Source organism: Chaetodon trifascialis, chromosome 1, assembly GCF_039877785.1.
Source record: "Chaetodon trifascialis isolate fChaTrf1 chromosome 1, fChaTrf1.hap1, whole genome shotgun sequence".
NCBI classification, from domain to species: domain Eukaryota; kingdom Metazoa; phylum Chordata; class Actinopteri; order Chaetodontiformes; family Chaetodontidae; genus Chaetodon; species Chaetodon trifascialis.
The window spans coordinates 5,252,822-5,273,634 of NC_092056.1; the positions used below are offsets into that span (position 1 = coordinate 5,252,822).

The 20,813-nt window shown below is 40.8% G+C and overlaps 1 protein-coding gene across 1 annotated transcript in view; it reads left to right on the plus strand.

Moving 5' to 3' along the window:
- Window positions 1-20,813, plus strand: part of luzp2 (leucine zipper protein 2) — a 138,145-nt gene that overhangs the window by 90,907 nt on the left and 26,425 nt on the right. The window contains exon 6 of the mRNA XM_070969681.1: window positions 16,757-16,819. Coding sequence (XP_070825782.1) covers window positions 16,757-16,819 — 63 coding nt within the window. The remainder of the gene's footprint in view (window positions 1-16,756; window positions 16,820-20,813) is intronic.

Genomic DNA, 20,813 nt, shown 5'->3' on the forward strand with positions numbered 1-20,813 from the left:
TGGGCTCCTCAGCAGCTGCCTAGCACTCGAAAAATTAAAGTAATTGATGCCCACAAAGCAGAAGTCTATAAGAAGGCAGCAAAAGGTTTTCAGGTAGTCATTTCCTCAGTTCATGATATAATTAAGAAATGTCAATTAACATGAACTGTGGAGGTCAAGCTGAGGTCTGGAAAATGAACCAATCAAACCTCTGTTTGACTGCAAAAGACCTTCAGGAAGATTTAGCAGACTGTGGAGCGATGGTTCACTGTTCTACTCTACCTTTCCTGCATCCTCGCCAGACAATTCAGTCAGAAGTTTGCAAGGGAACATCGAAACAAGCCTGATGCATTTTGGAAACAAGCCCTTTGAACTGATGAAGTTAAAAGAGAATTTTTGGCTGCAAAGCAAAGGTATGTTTGAAGAAAAAAGGGTGTAGAATTTCATGAAAAGAACACCTCTCCAACTGTTAAGCACGGGGGTGGATCGATTACGCGTTGGGTTTGTGTTGCGGCCAGTGGCACCAGGAACATTTCACTGCTAGAGGGAAGAATGGATTCAAATAAACACCATCAAATTTTGGAAACAAACATCACACTATCTGTAAAAAGCTGAGGATGAAAAAAGGATGGCTTCTACAACAGGATAATGATCGCAAATGCACATCAAAATCCTCAATGGACTACATCAAGAGGTGCAACCTGAAGGTTTTGCCATGGCCCTCGCAGACCTGAGCAACACTGAAAATCTGTGGATCGATGGCTGAAGAATCTCACAGAACTAGAAGCTTTATGCAGGAAGAATGAACAAAAATCCCCCAAAGATGAACTGAAGGACACTTAGCTACAAAAAGCCTTTACAAACTGTCGTACTTGCCAAAGGGGTTGTTACTAAGTACTGACCATGCAGGGAGCCCCAACATTTACTTCCATTTTTGTTATTTGAAAACAGTAAAAGATGAAAAAAGATGAAATTTGCTTGAATTATTAAAGCTGTCAGTAATCTAATAATCCCAAGATTTACCTTGTGACCCGCTGGTACGAATTCTGGCAACATGACTAAATTATGTGCAGTGTGTTCCAGGTCTGATTTTTCTTTCCTGTATATCAGTAAATTAAGTTTTTTCATACCTAGAGTTGATAATTACAAACTAGAAAAATGTCATTATGTTTTCCCCCAAAGCATGTGTTAACAAATCTGTGCAGCTCAAACTGATGCAGACATGTGCTTTGTGGTCTGAATACTAAAAGGAAAAGACAGAAAATGACTGTGAACTGAGCATGACCTGTAAAACAAACTGTATGATGTGTTTGCAAATTTAATGATCATGATATTCTTCCACCGTGAGCTGGATAAAGTGAAGGTAGCCTCAGTTTGACATGTTGTCTCTTGTTTACCCTTTAGGCGAGGTAACAGTTAAACTTTTTTCCATGCCTATACATAGGCATACAGGTGATGAGCTGTGCAAAGCACTGAAGTTACACAAAACATCAAATAACAGCTAAAAATCTCATAGAAGTCCAGACACTGAGGTGGTTTGGGCATTTCATTTAGATGCAAATAAAATCAGAACCACAAATCCATGTGTCTTTGGTTGCCTTGGCAATATGCAAACATCGCAGTGTAAAGTAGAAAAAAGAAATCTCACAGCCATTTATATACAGTATGTTTGAGCCAGATGAAGTAAAAATACAGCAGAGGACCTTCATGAAGTTCAATCCAACTTGAAAAGTTTCACCGCCCATTGGCTGTCAGTCGCATATCAGCGACAGCACATCGAGCATTCAAACCAGGAAATAAAGACAGAGGGTTACATCGACGCAATCAACTGCATTTTATGGCATTTCAAAGAGCTGATTGCAGCACAAACCAACACAATCAACACCTATTTAGCTTACAGTTTCCTCTGCCTTTTTTGTGTGTGTTTTTTTTTTTTTTTTTTAGATTAGTAAAAGAGTAATGAATGAGGCTCTGATCAGGAAAATGTATGTATGTATTCCCAATTGCCCTTCCAGTGTCAGACCTATTTCTAAGCGTTTCTCTTTCACAAAATCTTTTTGTATTTCTCCCACTCTTCATGCAGTGGGCATACACTTTCATTTTATGGCATCATGCTCATTTCACACAATTTCCAGTACCAAAAGGGATCCCTCCACACACACACCATTGATTCTCCCCCCACTGAGATCACGAGGAAACCCGGAAAAGTTTTCAGTGAATCCTTGTTTTTGACAAAGAAAACACACACGCTTCATTTCATTGGGCATCGAATGAGGCTCGGGGTGAGCCGGAGGGTTAACAGATTGTGAATCTATCTACTCTGCTTAATCAGTGTTAAAAATGTATTTGGGCTAAATAAATATCCACATTATAATTGCTAATTTATATCAACCAACCAGCAGCTCCTTCCTTAAAAACAGCTGCTAATACTGGTCTTGCTGTTGAGCAGGTTAAAGAGGAAATGGTTTTGTTGGAATCATGGAAGCATTATTCATTGTGCACTGCATTAAATAAATGAGTCTTGAGTTTTATGCTCAAATACTGAGTCAGTGTGTGCTTCCCCGACATTGACAGGAAGCTTGTTCCAAATGGAGAAGCACTGCATCTGTCTCCTGCAGAGCTGCATAAGAACAGAGCCGAAATCAAGTCAGGAAGGAAAAGAACAAAAAAACATACATAAACGAAGCTTATTAAACTGAAGGAAAATATTTCTCAGGTGAGTCATGGTCTTATTTTGATGTAAGTGATCAGCTGATCACAAATGGTTCCACTGTAGTAACCGAGACGTTTTGGGTTAAGCCAGAATCCAAAGTCTGAGTTTTTCCTTTGCTCCTTAATGCAGCCAGTGTGATTCGGGTTTGTCTCTGCGAGTTTCAGGAGTAGTTCTGCAGCGACAGGGTTGAAAGTGAAAGTCTATGGGATTTAGATGCCATGAGCAGTATGGATAATACCTGCAGCGGATTAGAAACAGAGTGTTTTTGTGATGTGGGTTAGGCTGCAAACATCTACCGCAGAGGCTGCTGTGCTGGAGACGTTTCTGGCATTGTTGCTAGTCGATTCATTATCAGCAGGGCTGCTTATGCAAGAGATGACGTCAGCGTGGGTAACTTCGTCAACAATTCCCCATTCAATTTTGTTGTGTTGTGTTGTTGTTTTTTTTCCTTTTTTAAATTAGAACTGATAACCCAGAGCTAGAGAATTGGCAAATATAGTAAAGCCTTATTAAATCCCTGTGTGAGACCTAAACACAGGGTCCTCCATGAACAGTGAGTTTGTACATGAACGCAGTGAGCAAATCTAACACTGTCAAAGGAAAAAAGGCTATTTAGGGAATATTCAAATAGTGAGGTACGATAATTCTACCATAGCTAGTAAAATCTGGAGTGGCAGGCACACCTGAAAGCAGAATGTGTTGGTTCAGTGTCTCATACTAAGAGGAGGGCGTGTTTCTTCTGGGAGCCAGAGGGCGGCACATTTAGCAGCTTCATATGTGACAATGAGGAGGAAACAAACTCCTTTTTCTGTTCACGTCTATGGCAGCAAGCAGTGAACATTAACAGCCTTACATATCCTAAAGCCTACAGAGACAGAGATCGTCGATGAAGGATAGTGCCACTCCTTTTCTGTGCCGCTGTACAATTCACATTAAGACTGCCGTAACTAAAAATAAATGCAGCTGTACCCTGATCACAGGAACTTTGAGGTTTTTGATTAGCTGGCCAACGAATACCTAGTGAGGACTGAAATTGGGCCAGATTTGGTTGAAAGGCTAATTCTTTTAGACATCTAGACAGATGTGGGCCACTCAGGTCACGTGACTCGACATGACACTGATAAACACTGCTAAAAAAAACTCGACTTTTACTTCAAGAATTAGGACTTAGGAATTAGGAGGCCAACGTGCGAGGCAGTTACCATGGAGGGAGCTAGCCCAAAAATCCAAAAAATGTTGGTTTTAAGAATAATGTTTCTGATGACAGTATAAGAAGAGGACATCAGCATGCAAAGTCTGCAGCTCAAAAATCAATGATTCATCGCTACAGAACCCACAAAGAAAGGGGTGTGAATGTGTCTCTTTGGCTTATCTATTGGCTGGTCAAACGTTAGCTAGAAAGCTAACATTAAGATTGCCACAAAAAGTCAAATGTCAGTAAGATTTATAGGGTGTAATCATGCCGCAACAGTTTTCTTTAATGTTGGAAATAAATCTCAACCTTTCATGACAAAGAACTGTGGACACTATGACTTGGCTTGTCGCTTGCTTCACCTGAGCAATGGTGACTGTTTGACACAGACATGACACAGTAACTAGAGGCTAGCATACATGTGATTTACTCCCACTTCTGCATCTAGGTTATATTTAATACAGTCAATCAATTATATATCTGTGTACCGGTGGCACAGTGGTACAGTGGCAACACTGTCACCTCACAGCTAGACGGTCCCGGGTTCGATTCCCATCTGGGGTGCAGTGGGCGTGTCTTCCACCATGCCTTATTTCGAGGAAAGGGGCCTTTCTGTGTGGAGTTTCCATGTTCTTCCCGTGTTCACCTGGGGTATCCTCCATAAAAAAAATACCCCCACTAAAAACATGCAAGAAGACCTGACCAATGGTGACAAAGAGAACTGGGTCCCCGGCGCCACTGTCGGCCGGCAGCCCACCGCTCCTGGTCTGCCGTGGAGGAAGGACATTCCAGGATGGGTCAAATGCGGAGAAATAATTTCATAAAGAAGCATGGCGTGTGCATGTACTGTGTGCACTGTGTGCAAGTAAGTCTCTTCTCTTCTTCTTCTTCTCTTCTCTAAAGCAGGTCCTCAGTACGTGTTGAAATATAGCCATTAGAATGCTGCTGAAATGAGAAATGGTTTTCACGCGCAGCCTAGACCTCTACAGACCCACGCTTTGAAATTCAGCCCAACTCTAACCTCAGCGTCTTTGACTGGCAATTCAGCAGTTCAGTGCTTGCTGAGATGTGTAGTCAGATGTCCTTATTTACACAGCAGGAAGTCTGCCTGAGCCACTATGTTGCTTTACAGCGTGATTTAGCGAGGGCTTTGATGATCCAGACTTACATATACTGTTTTACTGCATTTTACAAGCCATCAGAAAACTGTGAATTATATCGACTCTCAGCTCCACAGTCACAATCACCCACAAAGTCCCCTCCCTGCCCCCCCATCAAGGAGATACTTCTCTCTGAGCTTTGCGCCAACTTGAAGTGAAAAATCATACTTCCTCATTTGCAGTGTGTGGGCTGTCTGTCTGGGTAACTCAGCCACCTGCTGGCAACTCCTACATTTATGCATAAGTCTTAGAATTTGTTCCAGAAGTGGGATTAAATTTGTGTCACTCCACATTGTTTTGCACTTAATACTAGATTTTCACTCTGTGTGCTTTCATGGATACTGGTGCTGAACCCAAATGATAGAAACTTGTTGGAGAGAGGTAAAGACAGGCCGCATGTGTTCAGAAGGCTGCTGTCATGCTGTCACTTAGCAGCGTTGCTTTATTCCTCACAGCCTGCCATGGATATTGATTTGTTGCCCTCAGCTTCCAGACAAGTGACCAGTTTTCTGTGGTATTCAGCTGTGACACTATAAAGTGGATGGTCTATTTTTTTTACAGAAATACATCCAAGTGCTTCAAGACTGATGAAGGCTGCAACTGCAGACATTTCTTTGAGATGCTCAGAAAATAACATTTTATGTTTTTTATTTATTTATTTATTTATTGTAGCCAGAGGTTGTTTTAACAAACTCTGTGGGTACACAGGACATTCAATTTCAAAATGTCAGTGTCAAGACATCAGAGAATAGTTGGAGACCAGAAAAATATTCCAGAAAAACAAAGAGTTTCTTGGAAAGCATTACAAGTATTATTCCTAAATCATTATTCTGATGGCAAAGTTTATCTAAGAAGGTCCTGTAATTGGATAGTATATGTATGTATGGTAATTTATTTTTAATCCACTCTATCTGACTGAAAAAACAATTCTTCTGATGATAATCCCATATAAATACATACATAATTAAGAGTGTAATCTTACTTTTGAGAAGCTCTACTCCTACTGAATCTGACATTAAAGGAGGAGTAAGATTCAAACTCTGCAAAAAAGCACAATTGCAAAAGATAAAGAGGCGTTGAAGCATGCAGATTGTGTGACTTCGCACACCTCTTCTAACCCACATGCTTATTGGAGGGAATGTTATGTTACCAAATTGCGAGGCTGCGTGATAAGTGTGGATGTAACATAGAAATGCTTAGTAATTCAAGCATAATCTAGTAATGGCTCTTCTCCCATCAGTATTTTCCATCACAAAATAAGTTCAGTTTCCAATCTGTTTTGAGTAAAAGTTTTAGCTGAATGTGACTTTTCACAACTTTGTAATTGATAAAACTGGCAGATAATCATCACAGTGTTTTTATTTGCACTCTCTAGTGTACTCAGGCTGAAGCCCCAATCAGACCAGATTAATATTCCAGGGAGATATGGTTGATAAAATATTATCCACGCTCCTTTCTAGCAAGATTGATCTAATCCTTTGCAAACCCACCATGTCTGTAATGTTTAAAGTAAATTACCTGAAAAGACGGAGGTTGTCTAATAATATGACCTTGTGTTTTTTCCACTTTCTTCCTCTCTTAGTTTGACAATTGTTAAAGGTCCATGAAAGTGGTTTGTAGGTTTGGTAGCATGCTGTAAATTCAGGAGGCCTGTCTTCCTGGTCAGCTTGGAGTTTGCCTACTTTACAACCACATGTACACATTTGTGCTACTATTAATAATTTGGTAGAAAGAGACATTTTCTTATGCTGTAAATTCACCACATTAACCATAGATGTGAACTGGATGTGGATTCTTTAATTGCTGATGTCTTCAGGTAGTAGTCTTGTAAGTATAAAGCTTAAAGAGGCGATAATCAGTATTCTTATAATAATATCAAATGAGAATGTGAGAGGGAGTAAATGTCACTGAGATTAAAACTCTCTTTTCCCAAGAGTGTCTTGGTAAAGACAGGCAGCAAAGACCAGTTTCAGACATTATTACATGAATCTGGAGCTCCTTTAAAGCAGTGACAGTGGACTAAAACAGTGAAGTTGCAGACCAGAGAGCTAAACATTGAGCCGAAACGTGGTCTCATAGCGTTGTTTTCTGTCGTAGCAGTTCTAAAAACCCACAGCACGATATCGTTAGCACCAAACAGCAGATCGAGTTACTGTTGCCAGTGAACATTTAGCAGCTGAGGAGCTAAATAGAGGCAGATATTTGTCACAGGAGATGGTAGGGACCAAAAACAGAGCTAAAAGTGAATGAATATCAGACTAACATTCATCTAGTGACCAGAGTCATGACTCCAAATTAATGAAAAAGTTGCTCCTGGCACCACATCAACTTAAAAGATGCTGTTGACCTTGATCATGTATTTCCTCCATGTTCCACTGAATGCAGTATAATTACCATGATGAGTACAGCTGCAGATATTTTCATATCTCCTGGAAACAACAGTTAGAGCCCCGCTTAGTACATTAAATTAGTCCACTTTTCATGTAATGCACTGTGACATCATTGTAAGCAAACATATTGGACTGTTGTTCAGTGTTCAGAAAGTACTGCACCCTCTTACTGTACAATATGCACTTTTTAATCCACTGGGGAAAGGCCATTATAAAGCACAGTTAACGTCGCAGCGCCAGATGTTGCAGTTCTTCATCCAATTTTTCTTTTAATGGAACAAACTGAACAGAAAGTTGCCGGTGGTATCAGGACACATTATTTTAAACACCATGGAGCATAATTAGTGCTCTCATCCACAGATTATTGATTGTTAGGACAGTTTTAAACAGCTGTACAGATGCTGAAATCAATAAATCAGTTGTCCGTAAATGTCCTAAATGACTCCAAATGCTGATTTGTAATTTGGCCTTTTTTCAGGCAACATATTTAGCATTGGCCCCTTCATAATTACCCTCATACAGGACAAAATTCATCATACGGCAACACAGGAAGTGCGGTGAACTGAATGTTCAGCTTTGACCACAGTGTGTGTCATGTCTTTTAGCAACAGTTAGCGTCTGGGATTTTTAACCATTTCGTAGATGCTTTTGTCTCACCGGGAGCAGTTTATCGTTCAGTGGCTTGCTTGAGGGTAATTCAAACTACCAATTCAAACATAACCATTGTGTAATCATGGCCGGGTATCTTAGGAATAATCATCGTCACTGTCATCAGAGTCGTCTCATATCGGTATTCTCCTTCTTATTGCATCTCTGAAACCTTAGTGGGAGAAATTCAAGATGCTGTAATTGAGGCTGTCTGAGACTAACTCTGAACATAACGTCCAGTGGGCACAGAATAACCATCATCACTTCAGACTATTAGAGCTCTTTGTTCCACCTCAACACTTCAATTCAGAGAGTGGATAGCAATGTTTTGGGCTTGTCGTCTATATCAAGGTTTGAATTATTCAATTTGAAGAAATATCAATTCATCTAGGCATTCTTCATATTTTACAGTTGCAGTGCTTCAATTAATCTCTCAGATAATTCACTGTCATTCGAGGCTTCACTGTCATCATTTCCATCTGATTTATCAGATTGTTCTGCCGTTTTTGATTCAGCTCGAACAAATACAAGGATGACAATGAATTAAATGACCAGAAATAATTAGTGTTCAGGTGGGTGGGTTAGTGCACAGACGGGCTGCAGCTCTATTATTATGCTGATAGTAATTCAGGCTGCTTCACATGGAATATTTCAACTCTTCTTTGAAACGCCAAGCCTTCCCAATCCCCCTGCGAGGATCAATAGAGTTCATCTTATCTCTTTTCTTCTAATAGCCTGAAGCCTTGTCAAGCATCTTACACAAATACTCAAGAGCTATTTGATGAGGAATGGGAGAGGCAATATCTATAAAGAAACGCTGAACTGATGCAAGTGGTCGGGTCAGATGAGGATGTGGACAATATTTCCAACAAATCAAAATTGCATGTATGATAGGAAGGCAGTGGTGCGTCTGCAGTGACAATAAATACCTAGAAAAAGTTCTTAAAAAGACCGATAAACATCTTTCACTTACTCAGTTCATTCTTTATGCTTAAGCATAAAGTGCATGATGTTACAGTCAATAAAGTTCACCCTACGGCAGTGGTGGAGGAAGTATACAGATCTTTTAAGTAAAAAAAAAACAATACTGCAGTATAAAAATTACAAACAAAAGTCCAGCATTTGCATGTCACCGAAGGAAATCATGTGAGTATTTCTGGCTAACAGTACATTAAGTAATAAAAGTAAAAGAACTCATAATTAAAATTGACCCCTGTAGATGATATATTATTATTGGATTATTATTATCAGTGCATGTAGGAAACTAATTGAATATAGCTACTGTTGGGTGGTTTCATCCATCAAAATAACTTAGAACTGCAGCTGAATTGTAGTGGAGTGTAAGTATATAGTAGTATGACAAAACCAAAATACTCATGCACAAGTGCCTAAAATGTGTAGTATAGTAGTTGGACCTTACTCCGCCCGCCCCCCACTGCCCTGTGGAGAGATAAATTGATGATTTAGCTGCACATGCAGTGGTGAACATCCCACTAACCTAACATCTGAACAGCCCTTCAACCTTTTCATGTCAACTTCAGAGACTAAAACTAATTAATTTAATGATTAAAAGGTGAAACTAAATAGTTTGAGGAGCATAATCAAATGAAGTACTTTAAATATCTGATATACACTTTGGCTTCTGGTCTCTTCAGTTTTGTTCTTATTTTCAGTTGCAGTTCAGGTGCCTCAAGCATTTTAGGGCCCCCAGTTTCAGATTGCAATTCACTTAAACACCACTGTGATAAAAATGGACAGCTGTACAAGTGCAAGGTTATATTACTTATGATCACAAACAAGCGATTCGACAACACAGCCAAACATCGATCGAGTGTCCCACTAGCTAACAGCAGCTGCAGTTAGCAGGGTTAGCGCTTACTTCAGCAATAAGTGCAGCTAACTATCCATTGGAAACTGGAGCTGAGGCAGAGGACCACTTTCTCTTTTTCCCTTAATGTTTCTGCACATAATAGCAAAATACGTTACAGCTATTTTTGATTTTGCGATATTTTGTTGGCAATAACACCCTCTCAGGTTTATCACCTAAGAGCATAAGGGATTCAGTATCTTGCTCAGAGACAAATTGAGCGGGTTAATAGGTATGGGGAAATGTTACAACCACTAGACCACCCTGTTCCCAATGCACAGTGTACATACTGCATGCACATGATTATGTGTCAGAACAATGAAACAGTGGTGAGAAGCAATCTTTTCACTATGCATAATCCCCCCTTTGACCTCAAGAGTCCTTAAACTGCCAAGATGTGTTCAGCTCAAGCTGCCAAATGCCTTGTAAGATGTCTGGGGGTATGTCATATTTAATAGCTTATCCACAGTGAACGTTTGTTTTTCTAATGCCAGTAATTTATATTGGATGTGTTCGACAGCTACATGACTGCAGAACTTGGGTGAGCTCTGCCACGATTTTCTCGCAATGTGAGTTTCTTATTTTTTCTTGCTTTTGAGAAAGCAGACAAGCCTGTTGGACTGCCCTGACAGAGATTGTAATTGATTGTGTTATGTGTGGAATCTGTTCATTAATATATGACACAGGCTGTCAAATAGACAGATCCCAGAGTGTGTTTTTATTTTATTATATAAATTCATTTTTCAGCTCATAAGGAGGGCCAAGATTAAGGGAAAAATCAGTTGAATACGAGATAAAAACGGGTAAAATTTCTACTCATAAATAACAATCTTTAATGGTCTGAAAAAAATGGGGACATGGGGAAAATAGGATCCCGCGAGGATTATTTAATGTTAATTTTTTATTAAGTTTTAAGAGTTTTATAGCTGAGCTGACACCGAGCGATGAGCCAAGTTTCTGTTTCCCCTCTTCAGTCCATTCTGCTTGATCAGCAGCCCTTTTTTTTGTACGCCCATAGAGATCTTGTCAAAACTCACAGAGTGAAACGTTGAGCAGCAGATATTTTCTAAATTATTTCAGTTTTTTTCAACAACGGTTTAAAGGGACGAGGGATTTTCTCCAGTCAAGTAGTTTCTTTTGTACCGTTGGAGCTTTTACTATGGATGACCTCATGACTTTTCATCTAAACAAACAGCGTGCAGAGCTCCGACATGAAAAAGCTGCTCTGAAGAGCTGCTGCTCAACAGGCTCTGGTGCCTAAATTAATTTCTACACTCAAACAACTGAATATTTTCCAGCTCATAATTGTGAAAATTATGTCGTGGGATCAACCGCAATCACATGGGACACATGAATAAGCATGCACAACAAAGGGCTTTGTTGGTAACTTAAAATCAAAACACTTTAATTAATCCATAATGCTATCATTCCACTTTGTTGGGCCCAGTGGCTCACCATTAAAGTCTCTCAAGGTCCATCTATAATGAAGTCTAGTAAGCACAAATTAAGCTTTTCTATGTCAGATTAATATCAAACATCAGTCCCTCCACTGCAAAACAACAGTGAATAAGAAAGTTATGGTTCACTGATGTTTCTGTGTGGGACTCTCAAGGTCTCACAACATATATTATACTATCATAATGTTAATATGGATGTACACCAAAGACAAGACAGAGTAGTTTCCAATGATGCATGTCAGGCAGAGCGTCCACTCAACAAGCTTTTATCCAGACTGAAGTTTGTTATCTGTGGCTTTCGCTGACCTCCACAGGAAACGGTGGCTCGGTTAGGGTTCGTGACACAGTTCACTGCGGCCTTTAACCGACATGAGCAATGAAGTCACATTTTCACAATGGGGACGTGTAAGCTATTAAGCAGTGATGCAACAGAGACATCTCGTCGTTTTGTTTTCTCTGTCAGCACATTGAAGCTTATTGACCTTTCCAGCTGAAATATGTTGTGACAATAGCCCCTCGCTCGTGGTGTCAGGCAACGTGCACGCCAGGGCGAGTGTGGCTCTACTTGTTGAAAATAAAAATGTCAACTCTAACTGCATCGCACTTAGGGCGGTGTATTTCCACTCACTGAGGGCACGGGGCTGCATGCGAGGGGGTTGATCCGTCCAGTTTAACGGTAGAAGGTTGAAGTTGTCTAAGACACACATGCGATATAGCAGAGTTAATTTGTGGGAAACTTGACCAGAATTAAATTTTAAAATTCGCTGTTGCATGAGCTAGTTTCTGACACACACACAGTAGGGCTAAAAGGATCCAGCACTGATGTGTCGAGCCGTGTGACAGTTGACCTAGATGGACAGTAAATATCAACACTGGAGGGCTGTCGACATATCAGCACTTTATAATGTGTGAAAATAACTCTGGTGAGTTGAGTCAGAGAGATATTTTTGAGTGCTGAGGTCCTTTAGATGGTTAGTGATTGCCTATATTGCTGTATATGACTGAATGTTTCAATTTTTTTAGCATTTTTTATTTAATATAACGTTACCTCTTCAACCCTGACAACGTAATATGATTTTGCATTTAAAATCATCACATAACCAAAAGATAGCAGCGGTCCATCACTCCTTACTGTGGTTTGTAGTCAACGTGGGACTCAATGATTGTCACAGATCAGTGATAAAGGCCCTGTGACAGATTGAGAGGTAGATTTTGTACAACTTGTGTGCATGCTGTTGCATTTTTCTAAATGGGAAATATGAGCAAAGTGTTCCTTTATTTTCAGGTCTGCAGACAGATAGTGCTGCAGGAATAACACATTACAATATGTGGCTGCCTGTATCACACTTTGCATAATGCGCTGTGACATATAAGCTCTAGAGGATCTCATTTTCACTCCGAGTACGTCCTGGGGCTCAGCTACGTCACATTATATGACAGCTGCCAGTTTTGCATGTCCTCGAATGGTGGTCCTTCTGCAGGTGAGAGGAGGTGCAACTGTGAGGAATTGATTCTCAGCCAGTTTTGCCTCACTGAATCACAAAACAACTGCCATCCCAGCTCATTACCTCTGCTCAGCGTGCATGTACTGTATGTGTTGTACACAACACACTGTACAGGTGTGTGTGGGAGTGAGGAGTGAATTGAAAGGAAGAGAGAGGCCACAGTGTGCCGTATGTGAGAAACTGCCACTTTTGAATTGACTGTCACTTTTTCCTGCCAGCCAAATTGCAGTATAAACCTGAACCTTTTTCAGTAACGTGTTTATGGTTCAGGTTCTTTTTAAATCAACCAATAATTATGTAAAGCAGATGTGGTCGTTCTTTCCCAACAAAGTACACTACAGCCTCGAGTTTGACTGTAGAAAACTGGCCCTATCAGCTAATAATGCTCTGGCGCTATGGTTTTGAGTAATAATGTGGCACATTTCATGGCCAGCCTGGACCAGCACGTCATATCATTAGAAATGATTCCCAAGTACAAACTCTGCTTGGTGATGATTTGACCAATCTGACTTTTGTACACTGATTAACTGGAAAGAAGAGTCTACAGCCATGCTGGTGGCTCTGTGACGCTGTACGCTAAAGTCAGCATGCTAACATATTAATGTTTAGCAGTTAGAAAGTTTACCACCTTCACATAACACTTCAAACATAACCTCATGGTGGCACAAGCGGAAAAGCTGGGATCACCTAAGTCAGAAGGATTGATCTGGGGACCCTAAATGTGACCCTAATCTTCATGGTAGTCCATCCAATCATCAGACCAACATCCCAGAAGCCAAGCTGCTAGCATGGCTACAAAATAAGCCAAATTCATCAGAGTAACTATATGCAGATGGAGCTGTGCTGTGAATGATTGTCATCAAGCATGAAATTATCAATGCATTCAGTATGAGCCACGACACAGAGTCAGAATTGTAGAGGTGGGATCATCATTTATAAGTAGATGTCAAGGGCCAGCTGGTGGATGCACATCCCCCTCTCCCTCTGCATCCACACTGTCCCTGTGGTTCACAGCTGCCTCGTCACCTAATAACACTGAGCCGTCTCCAACATCTAGCAGCAAATCTATCATCAGAGCACAGCAACATAATAGCCAAATGTGTTATCTCCCCCTAAATTAATTTAATGTGCCATCTATAAGCCATAATTGCTCATGGCAAGATCGTATTTTCAAAAATATCTACCACTAGGAGTGTTGCATGGGGATGAATGCACGTCCGTGATTTGTCCTGGAGCCAAAAAAAGGCAGACTGGGGCTGATTCTGAAGGACAGACAGACAGACAGACAGACAGACAGACAGACAGACAGACAGACAGACAGACAGACAGACAGACAGACAGACAGACAGACAGACAGACAGACAGTCAGTCAGTCAGACAGGCAGGCAGGTAGGTAGGCAGACAGACAGACAGACAGGCAGGCAGGCAGGCAGGCAGGCAGGCAGGCAGGCAGGCAGGCAGGCAGGCAGGCAGACAGACAGACAGACTCGCCAGCAGTGTCTGATTGTGGTTCAAATAAAGAATAATCTGCTAAAAAAAAGCAGCGAGCTGTCAGCCTGTATTAGTATTCCCCAATCTGTGTTGTTCTGATCTGCTTTTCTTTTAGTTTTGACTAATGAGAACAGTGAAACAGCTTATTGCAGATTTATTTTTAAAACATCCTCCGCACTCCCAGAAGAAATGAGATCATATTGTTCATCTATTCTATTGTTGTTTTAGCCGTCTCAAATTTTAGTTGACGGTTCAAATTCAATATTTTTCCTAATTCTGGCCATGATAAAAACATAATACATGATATTTGAATTCCCTTGGTCTGTTTGTCATTCTAATGAAGTGCATTGTGTGTTCCAGCACTGGCTGACAATTGTTTCATGTTCACGTCGTACTTTGGTGTAGTGATGAACAGTTTATAGCCCGAGCCGCCCGTCATCTCCCATGTGCCTCTTCCCAGGGCTGCCTCCCACATAGCAAGCACTGTGATGAGGTTTTCTGGTCCACTCGTTGTACAGTTAGGAGATTACTGCCTTTGTGAAACCTAGCAACTCTCCAGTCTTGGCTATGCTCAGGACCACCCTCCTGGCATCCGCCATCAAGCTGTTTCAAAGTCTGTTAGATGGAAGTCTAAGCTCACACGCTGTAATCCGTTCACATGCAAAGCAAGTGTGGAAAAGGAACCGCTGCTGCATGTAGCAGAGCGTCCTGTATGTGCTGCATAAGAAGAGCGAGGGCAGCGGTGTGTTAGAGTTCAGTTTTGTTGAATCAAAGCCGGTGAACGAATATTCATCTCTATTCATCTCTCCTTCAGTTCTGCTGGATGGGTTTCGACTGCAGGTAATTAGCTCATTGATAAACTCGTTAAGAATTTTAAATGTGTTGTTGAGCCAATGAAAAGGGTTAATAAATCTCTGGTTGCTATGATGAAGTTGCATCGAATTGCATTTGTTTCTGTAGATTAAACAGAAGTGGAACAAGCTGTGGTCTCCCAGGCTGTCACAGAAACACACACACACACACACACACACACACACACACACACACACACACACACACACACACACACACACACACACACACACACACACACACACACACACACACACACACACACACACACACACACACACACACACACACACACACACACCACGAAAAAGCCTCATGCATCACATGGATCATTTTTTACATATGTTGTACAGAGGAGTGTGTTCTTTTCTTTACCTAATGCTGCTCTTACCGAATCATTTCCTCAGTCTCAGAAATGTTATTGCGGTGCAACAGCCGATCTGCCTCGAACGGCCCTCTCTAAGCTCTGGAGACTGTACAGTTTTAGTTCTCTCAGGCCTTAGAGAGGCTTTCGTCATGGCTGATCGTACTGCTTTAATGGCTCATCTTGAGATCTGGATGGGTGCTTTGGGTTAAGCGATGAGTTGGCTTTGGACCGATTTTACTAACAGATCATTGTCAATTAAAAAGTGGAAATTCCTTCCCTCCAAATGCTCTCCAGGTCCCATTCTCTTGTGTCTTTACACGCTTCCTCTTGCCTCTGTCATGCTGACTTCCATCTAAAAACACAGCAGTGGATTTTATTTAAACTCAATTTCGAGAGAAAGATCTGTGGCCTGTGGTCAGAAACCTTTGTGTTACCTTTGACTTTTCCTCTGAGAAAAGAAAGCTGTACTTCAGATACTGGTATTTGGGTTTGGGCAAGACTCTCAGATTAATAAAATAAGACATTTACAAAAGAAAGAAGAGTTTTATTACTGTTTTTCATATATGGCACCTGATAAAGAGAGCAGTGCCATTCTGCTGAAGGTCTAACATAAAATATTTTACATTGTCTTGTAATCTGGGGATGATCATTAATGCCTTTAACACATCTCATGTAAATTAATGTAAAACACTGCATTGCTCTCTGAGTCAAAAATCACCCTCAGGCCTCCAAATTGTTTAGAAAATGGCAGCGAGGGTCTCAGCTGGCACCGAACTACGAGACCCTATGACCTCGACTTTGGCGTCTCTCCATTGGCTGCCAGTCAGTGATTTCAAGGCTTTACTGATCACGTTTAAAGATCAGTGGGGGTCTGGCCGTGACATACATTTCTGACCTTTAAGATGCCCGTGAGCCCGAGTGCACTTTCAGATCCTCAGACACAGCACTCCTGACTGCTCCTCAGAGTCAAGCACTTGCTGTCAGAGCTCCTCAACAGCCAAATGTCCTGCTGGAGAAACTGACGCCCACTGAGTCAATTGTAGTTTTTATAAAGCAGCAGAAATTTTACGGGAACATGGAGTCCAGAACACAGGGCCGACACCAATGCCGTCACTTCTTTCTTTCTCTTTTTCAGAACAAGAGCTTGAAGACTAAACTCCTCTCGGGACACAAACTTTGTGACGCCTATGCTGAAGAGGTAAAGATTTTCAATTAGTGCATTCTGTTTTATCGCATGCATAATTAATTCTCAGCTCCAGCTACTTCATTGTTCATGGAATAGGTTCAATTCATGATAAGATATTGCAGACAAATTTTGCTCTCTTGTGAGCAAGTGATGTTAGCAAAATACAAATTAAAGCATCTGAGGAATGCAGTGATTAGCATTAATTGACTGTGAAATATTACTGAATTTATAATGGAGGCTTTAGATTTTGTCTTATTCCTGAAGTTACTCTACATCATTCATTGAGACTGTAATTAGAAAACTCTTGGTGGAGGGTTCAGTAAAGAACCCGTCTGCTCCGTCTGTCCCTCACACACAAACTTTTCTGGCCGTCCAGTGAAGCTCGGAAGAACTCGTCTCTAACAGCGAGCTCTTTGATGGCTGCACAGAGCAATCTGAGAGCGGGCTGAGTACATTTCATGTGTCATTTTTGCTGTCGCCTACTTTTCCTCTTTTTCTACTTCATCTCTGCTGCCAGTTGTTACGGTCAGCAGCGTCCACAGGTTCACATCTTTAGTGGAGCCATGAGCTCAGCTTTGAACTGCTGCTTTTGCCTTCCTGCTGACCAGTGCTCATGCTGCAATTTAGCCATGCAGGATCCCACAAGGCAGCGGGTCCTGCGGGCGTCCTGATGACATGCCCAAGTGAGTGCAGATGGTGCTGTGTAATCGCGGGCTCAATAGTTATGCAGTTGGTGATTCCAAACATTTCCTGTATCCAGGCGACAGTATGTGGAATAACTTAGATTTTAATAACATAAAGCCATGTGGTGATGTAGGCAGATTGATAGATGGCAACCTTGGTGCAGGCATGGACATTTTTCTTTACAAAGACCCTGAAGTTGACCTTCGATGAGGTAGTTGGGACTTGTTTGATCTATGCTCCAGAGGATATTACCGCAGCTTTGGAATGACGGAACAATTGTTGGTAGTTCACGTTTTCAGTTGAAGACAAGCACTAAACCAGCCTGGCAGGTACCAGAACTGTGATATTTGAGTCCTTCAGTAATCTGTAACCTTAAAAAAAATATATCTTTGGCCTTTAATTAATAACCCATGCTCTCACATTACTTAACTTGCCTGCCCCTTCTCTCTTGATTAGGCACAAATCTTAATTCTGACCCCATAGCCCACTAAACCCACTATAATGAGGTTAGCTCATGGACTGAAATGTGATACAGTCAATATTTGAACATCTCTTTATCTTAATCTAAGTGCTGCTCTAAACTTTGCTCTATGGAAAAATATACTCAGCTGCCACTTTATTAGGTACACCTAGCAGTCCTGGAAAAAATCCTTACTTCATGAAGGTCATGAAGCTGCAGTTTGCGGTGCTGTCAAACTGCATTGTGTTACACTGACAGGTGTGTTTTGTTTTGTCCACCCACGTATATCAACGAGGGTAGAGGTAAATAATGCAAACATGTCTCTGTTTAATGCAATACAGTTCAACAGAATCACAAACTACATCCTGCAAAATGATCAACAGTTTAATCAACAGCTCTCTGAAACAGATTCAATACAAGTTGATTATATTCTTCATTAAGGTCGGATTTATTGTTATTGTATTAGTCTGCATTCAGTTCAGCTTGATTGCTAACAGTCACGCATCCTCAAGCTGCCAAGGCCATCCAGAAAAGAGCGCTGACACATTGTCCAATGACGTCTGAAAATTGTGTCAGAAAGAGACAAAGGGACAAAGGACAAACGGAAAGAAAAGGATAACCTTAAAGGAATTAGTTCAGTACTTGGCTGGTTGGCATGGTTGCTTCTCCTGACTGACCCGGCTAGCCTCAACCTGTGACTTCAGTTCCTATTGGTACAATAAGTGAACACTTATTTTTACTTAATTCGAGGACACAGATAATTAATTTGAGGTTATGTGTCATAATTAACAAGATAATAAATAGACTAATCACAAAGGACGAGGATTTTCATGGCAAATCACTTCTGTGTTGAGGCTGAAATATTATTGGACTAACAGCATCAGCAGGGATGGACTGAAGCTTTGAACTGGCCACACTTTTGTGCATACCGTAGTTCAGAGGTCCACAAAGACAATTTGGCGTTTGGAGGTTCTTGATGAAGCTTTGAGAGCTTTTCATGGAACCTGAAGTATGCTCCAACACGAAGGTTATTCTCGAGTTCCTACTGAGACACAGGAAATGGGTGCTGGAAATTACAAGCCTCTTTCCTCCTACAAATCCTCCAGCTGAACATCCCTGACATCTTCCCAGCTAAGCTTATCCAAGCCATCATCACATATTCAAACTTTGAAATGATGATGGCACATTTGACAGTGCAGCCAAGTATGATTATAACACTTCAGGAGATGGAAAGAGTACAAAGGCTATGAAGAGGGGCTGACTGAAGCTGTCGGTCAGTCTACACTGTGCCAGAATTTCTGTAGCAACAGCAAAGGAAATGATCTAACTGGTGATAAAATACAGCTGGTTGGATTTGTGCTTGTAGATGATAATATCTTACTGTCTGTACTCTTAAATACTGAGATGTGTATTTGTCCGGTGCTCCTTTGTCTGCCTGATTACTTCTGCAGAACCGTTATCAAGGCAAGTGGACTTCAAGGTCTTTAGGGAATAATAAGCTGTGAGAATTTTTCCGAACACAGGTGGATCACTGGAGGTCACTGTCTACAATTCCCCGGGGAGGCTATAAAAGCTGAAGTAAATCAGTGAGGGGAAACATTCTTTCATAGCCCTGCTTTCATCCTGGAAAGTTATTTATGTTCAAAGGGGAAGGTTTGCAGACTGAGGCTGTAATCACTCTGTAATTACTACAGAGTGGCAGAAAGAGATTGATACGAGAGCAGGAACTTTCAAACAACATTATTATTATTTGTTTTTTGGGGTAACTTCTGTTTATGGGGTCTAAATGCGGTCATGATGATGAAGTCACGATGTACGCTTCCACCCACCCCAACCATCAAAAGTTGAAGCTAGACCAACTCTTAAGAACATGTTTACCCTTGAACTTTTACTTAATTGTTTTCTAGAAATAATCTCTTCATGCTTCAAAGATGTTTTCAATTAAGATTTCCTCAGAGCTTTGAGTGAGTCAGGGTTTCAAAAAATGTTGTGATAAAATCTTTTAATCTGAAATCAGGGCTTTGAAGCCATGTCCAAGAACTGAGATTAGGCCAGAGATTTTTTTTTATTTTTTATTTTGGCTGGCCTTGGATAAACTTTCTAGGCACAAGCTCGTTTTGTTGCACATGATACATTCTAAGTATTTGTGTGAGTAAACAGCAGCTTTCCTTTATGTGTGATTTGCGTTCTCATCTTGTGAAAATTGGCTTTGGGAATTCCTGCATTGTGCACTGGAATACATTTCATTTGGTGTGGTAATGGTTTTTCAGAAAGCTGCTTTAACTTGTGCTTGGCTTTTGCTTGCTCTGTGAGGTGGAGGATCAAGCTTTGTGCTCCTAATCCATGTTGTGTGGTTAAAACTATTCAGCCAACAAAACATGAAATTACATGTTAACAACAATATAAAGAGGGTGTGTGGTTGCCGTTCGCATATTATGCATGAACTGACCTTGTAAACTGGCTATTATTTGGGAAAAAAACAATACAGATTACAATAAAATGAATATCCACAAAGTCTCTTGGACAACACGATAAAAGAAGGGCGGAGTTTGATTAGAACAACATACCTGTTTCATTTCACCAAAGTTTTGAGGTTTATCTCATGAGAACCTCAGATATGCAGGGTAGGCCTGCAAACTGATGATTATTTTAAATATTAATTCGCCTGACAATTATTTTTCTATTAATTTGGTCTACAAAATGTCTGAAAACAAACCCTAAAAGCTGGACCTCTTCAACCCAAAAGCAAAGCAAAACAACCACCAAAAGTTATTCAGTGTCTGATGACTAAATCTCAAACCAGGTAACAACTAATCATTCATCAAAACAGTTGCCAATTAATTTTCTGTTGAAAGACTACCT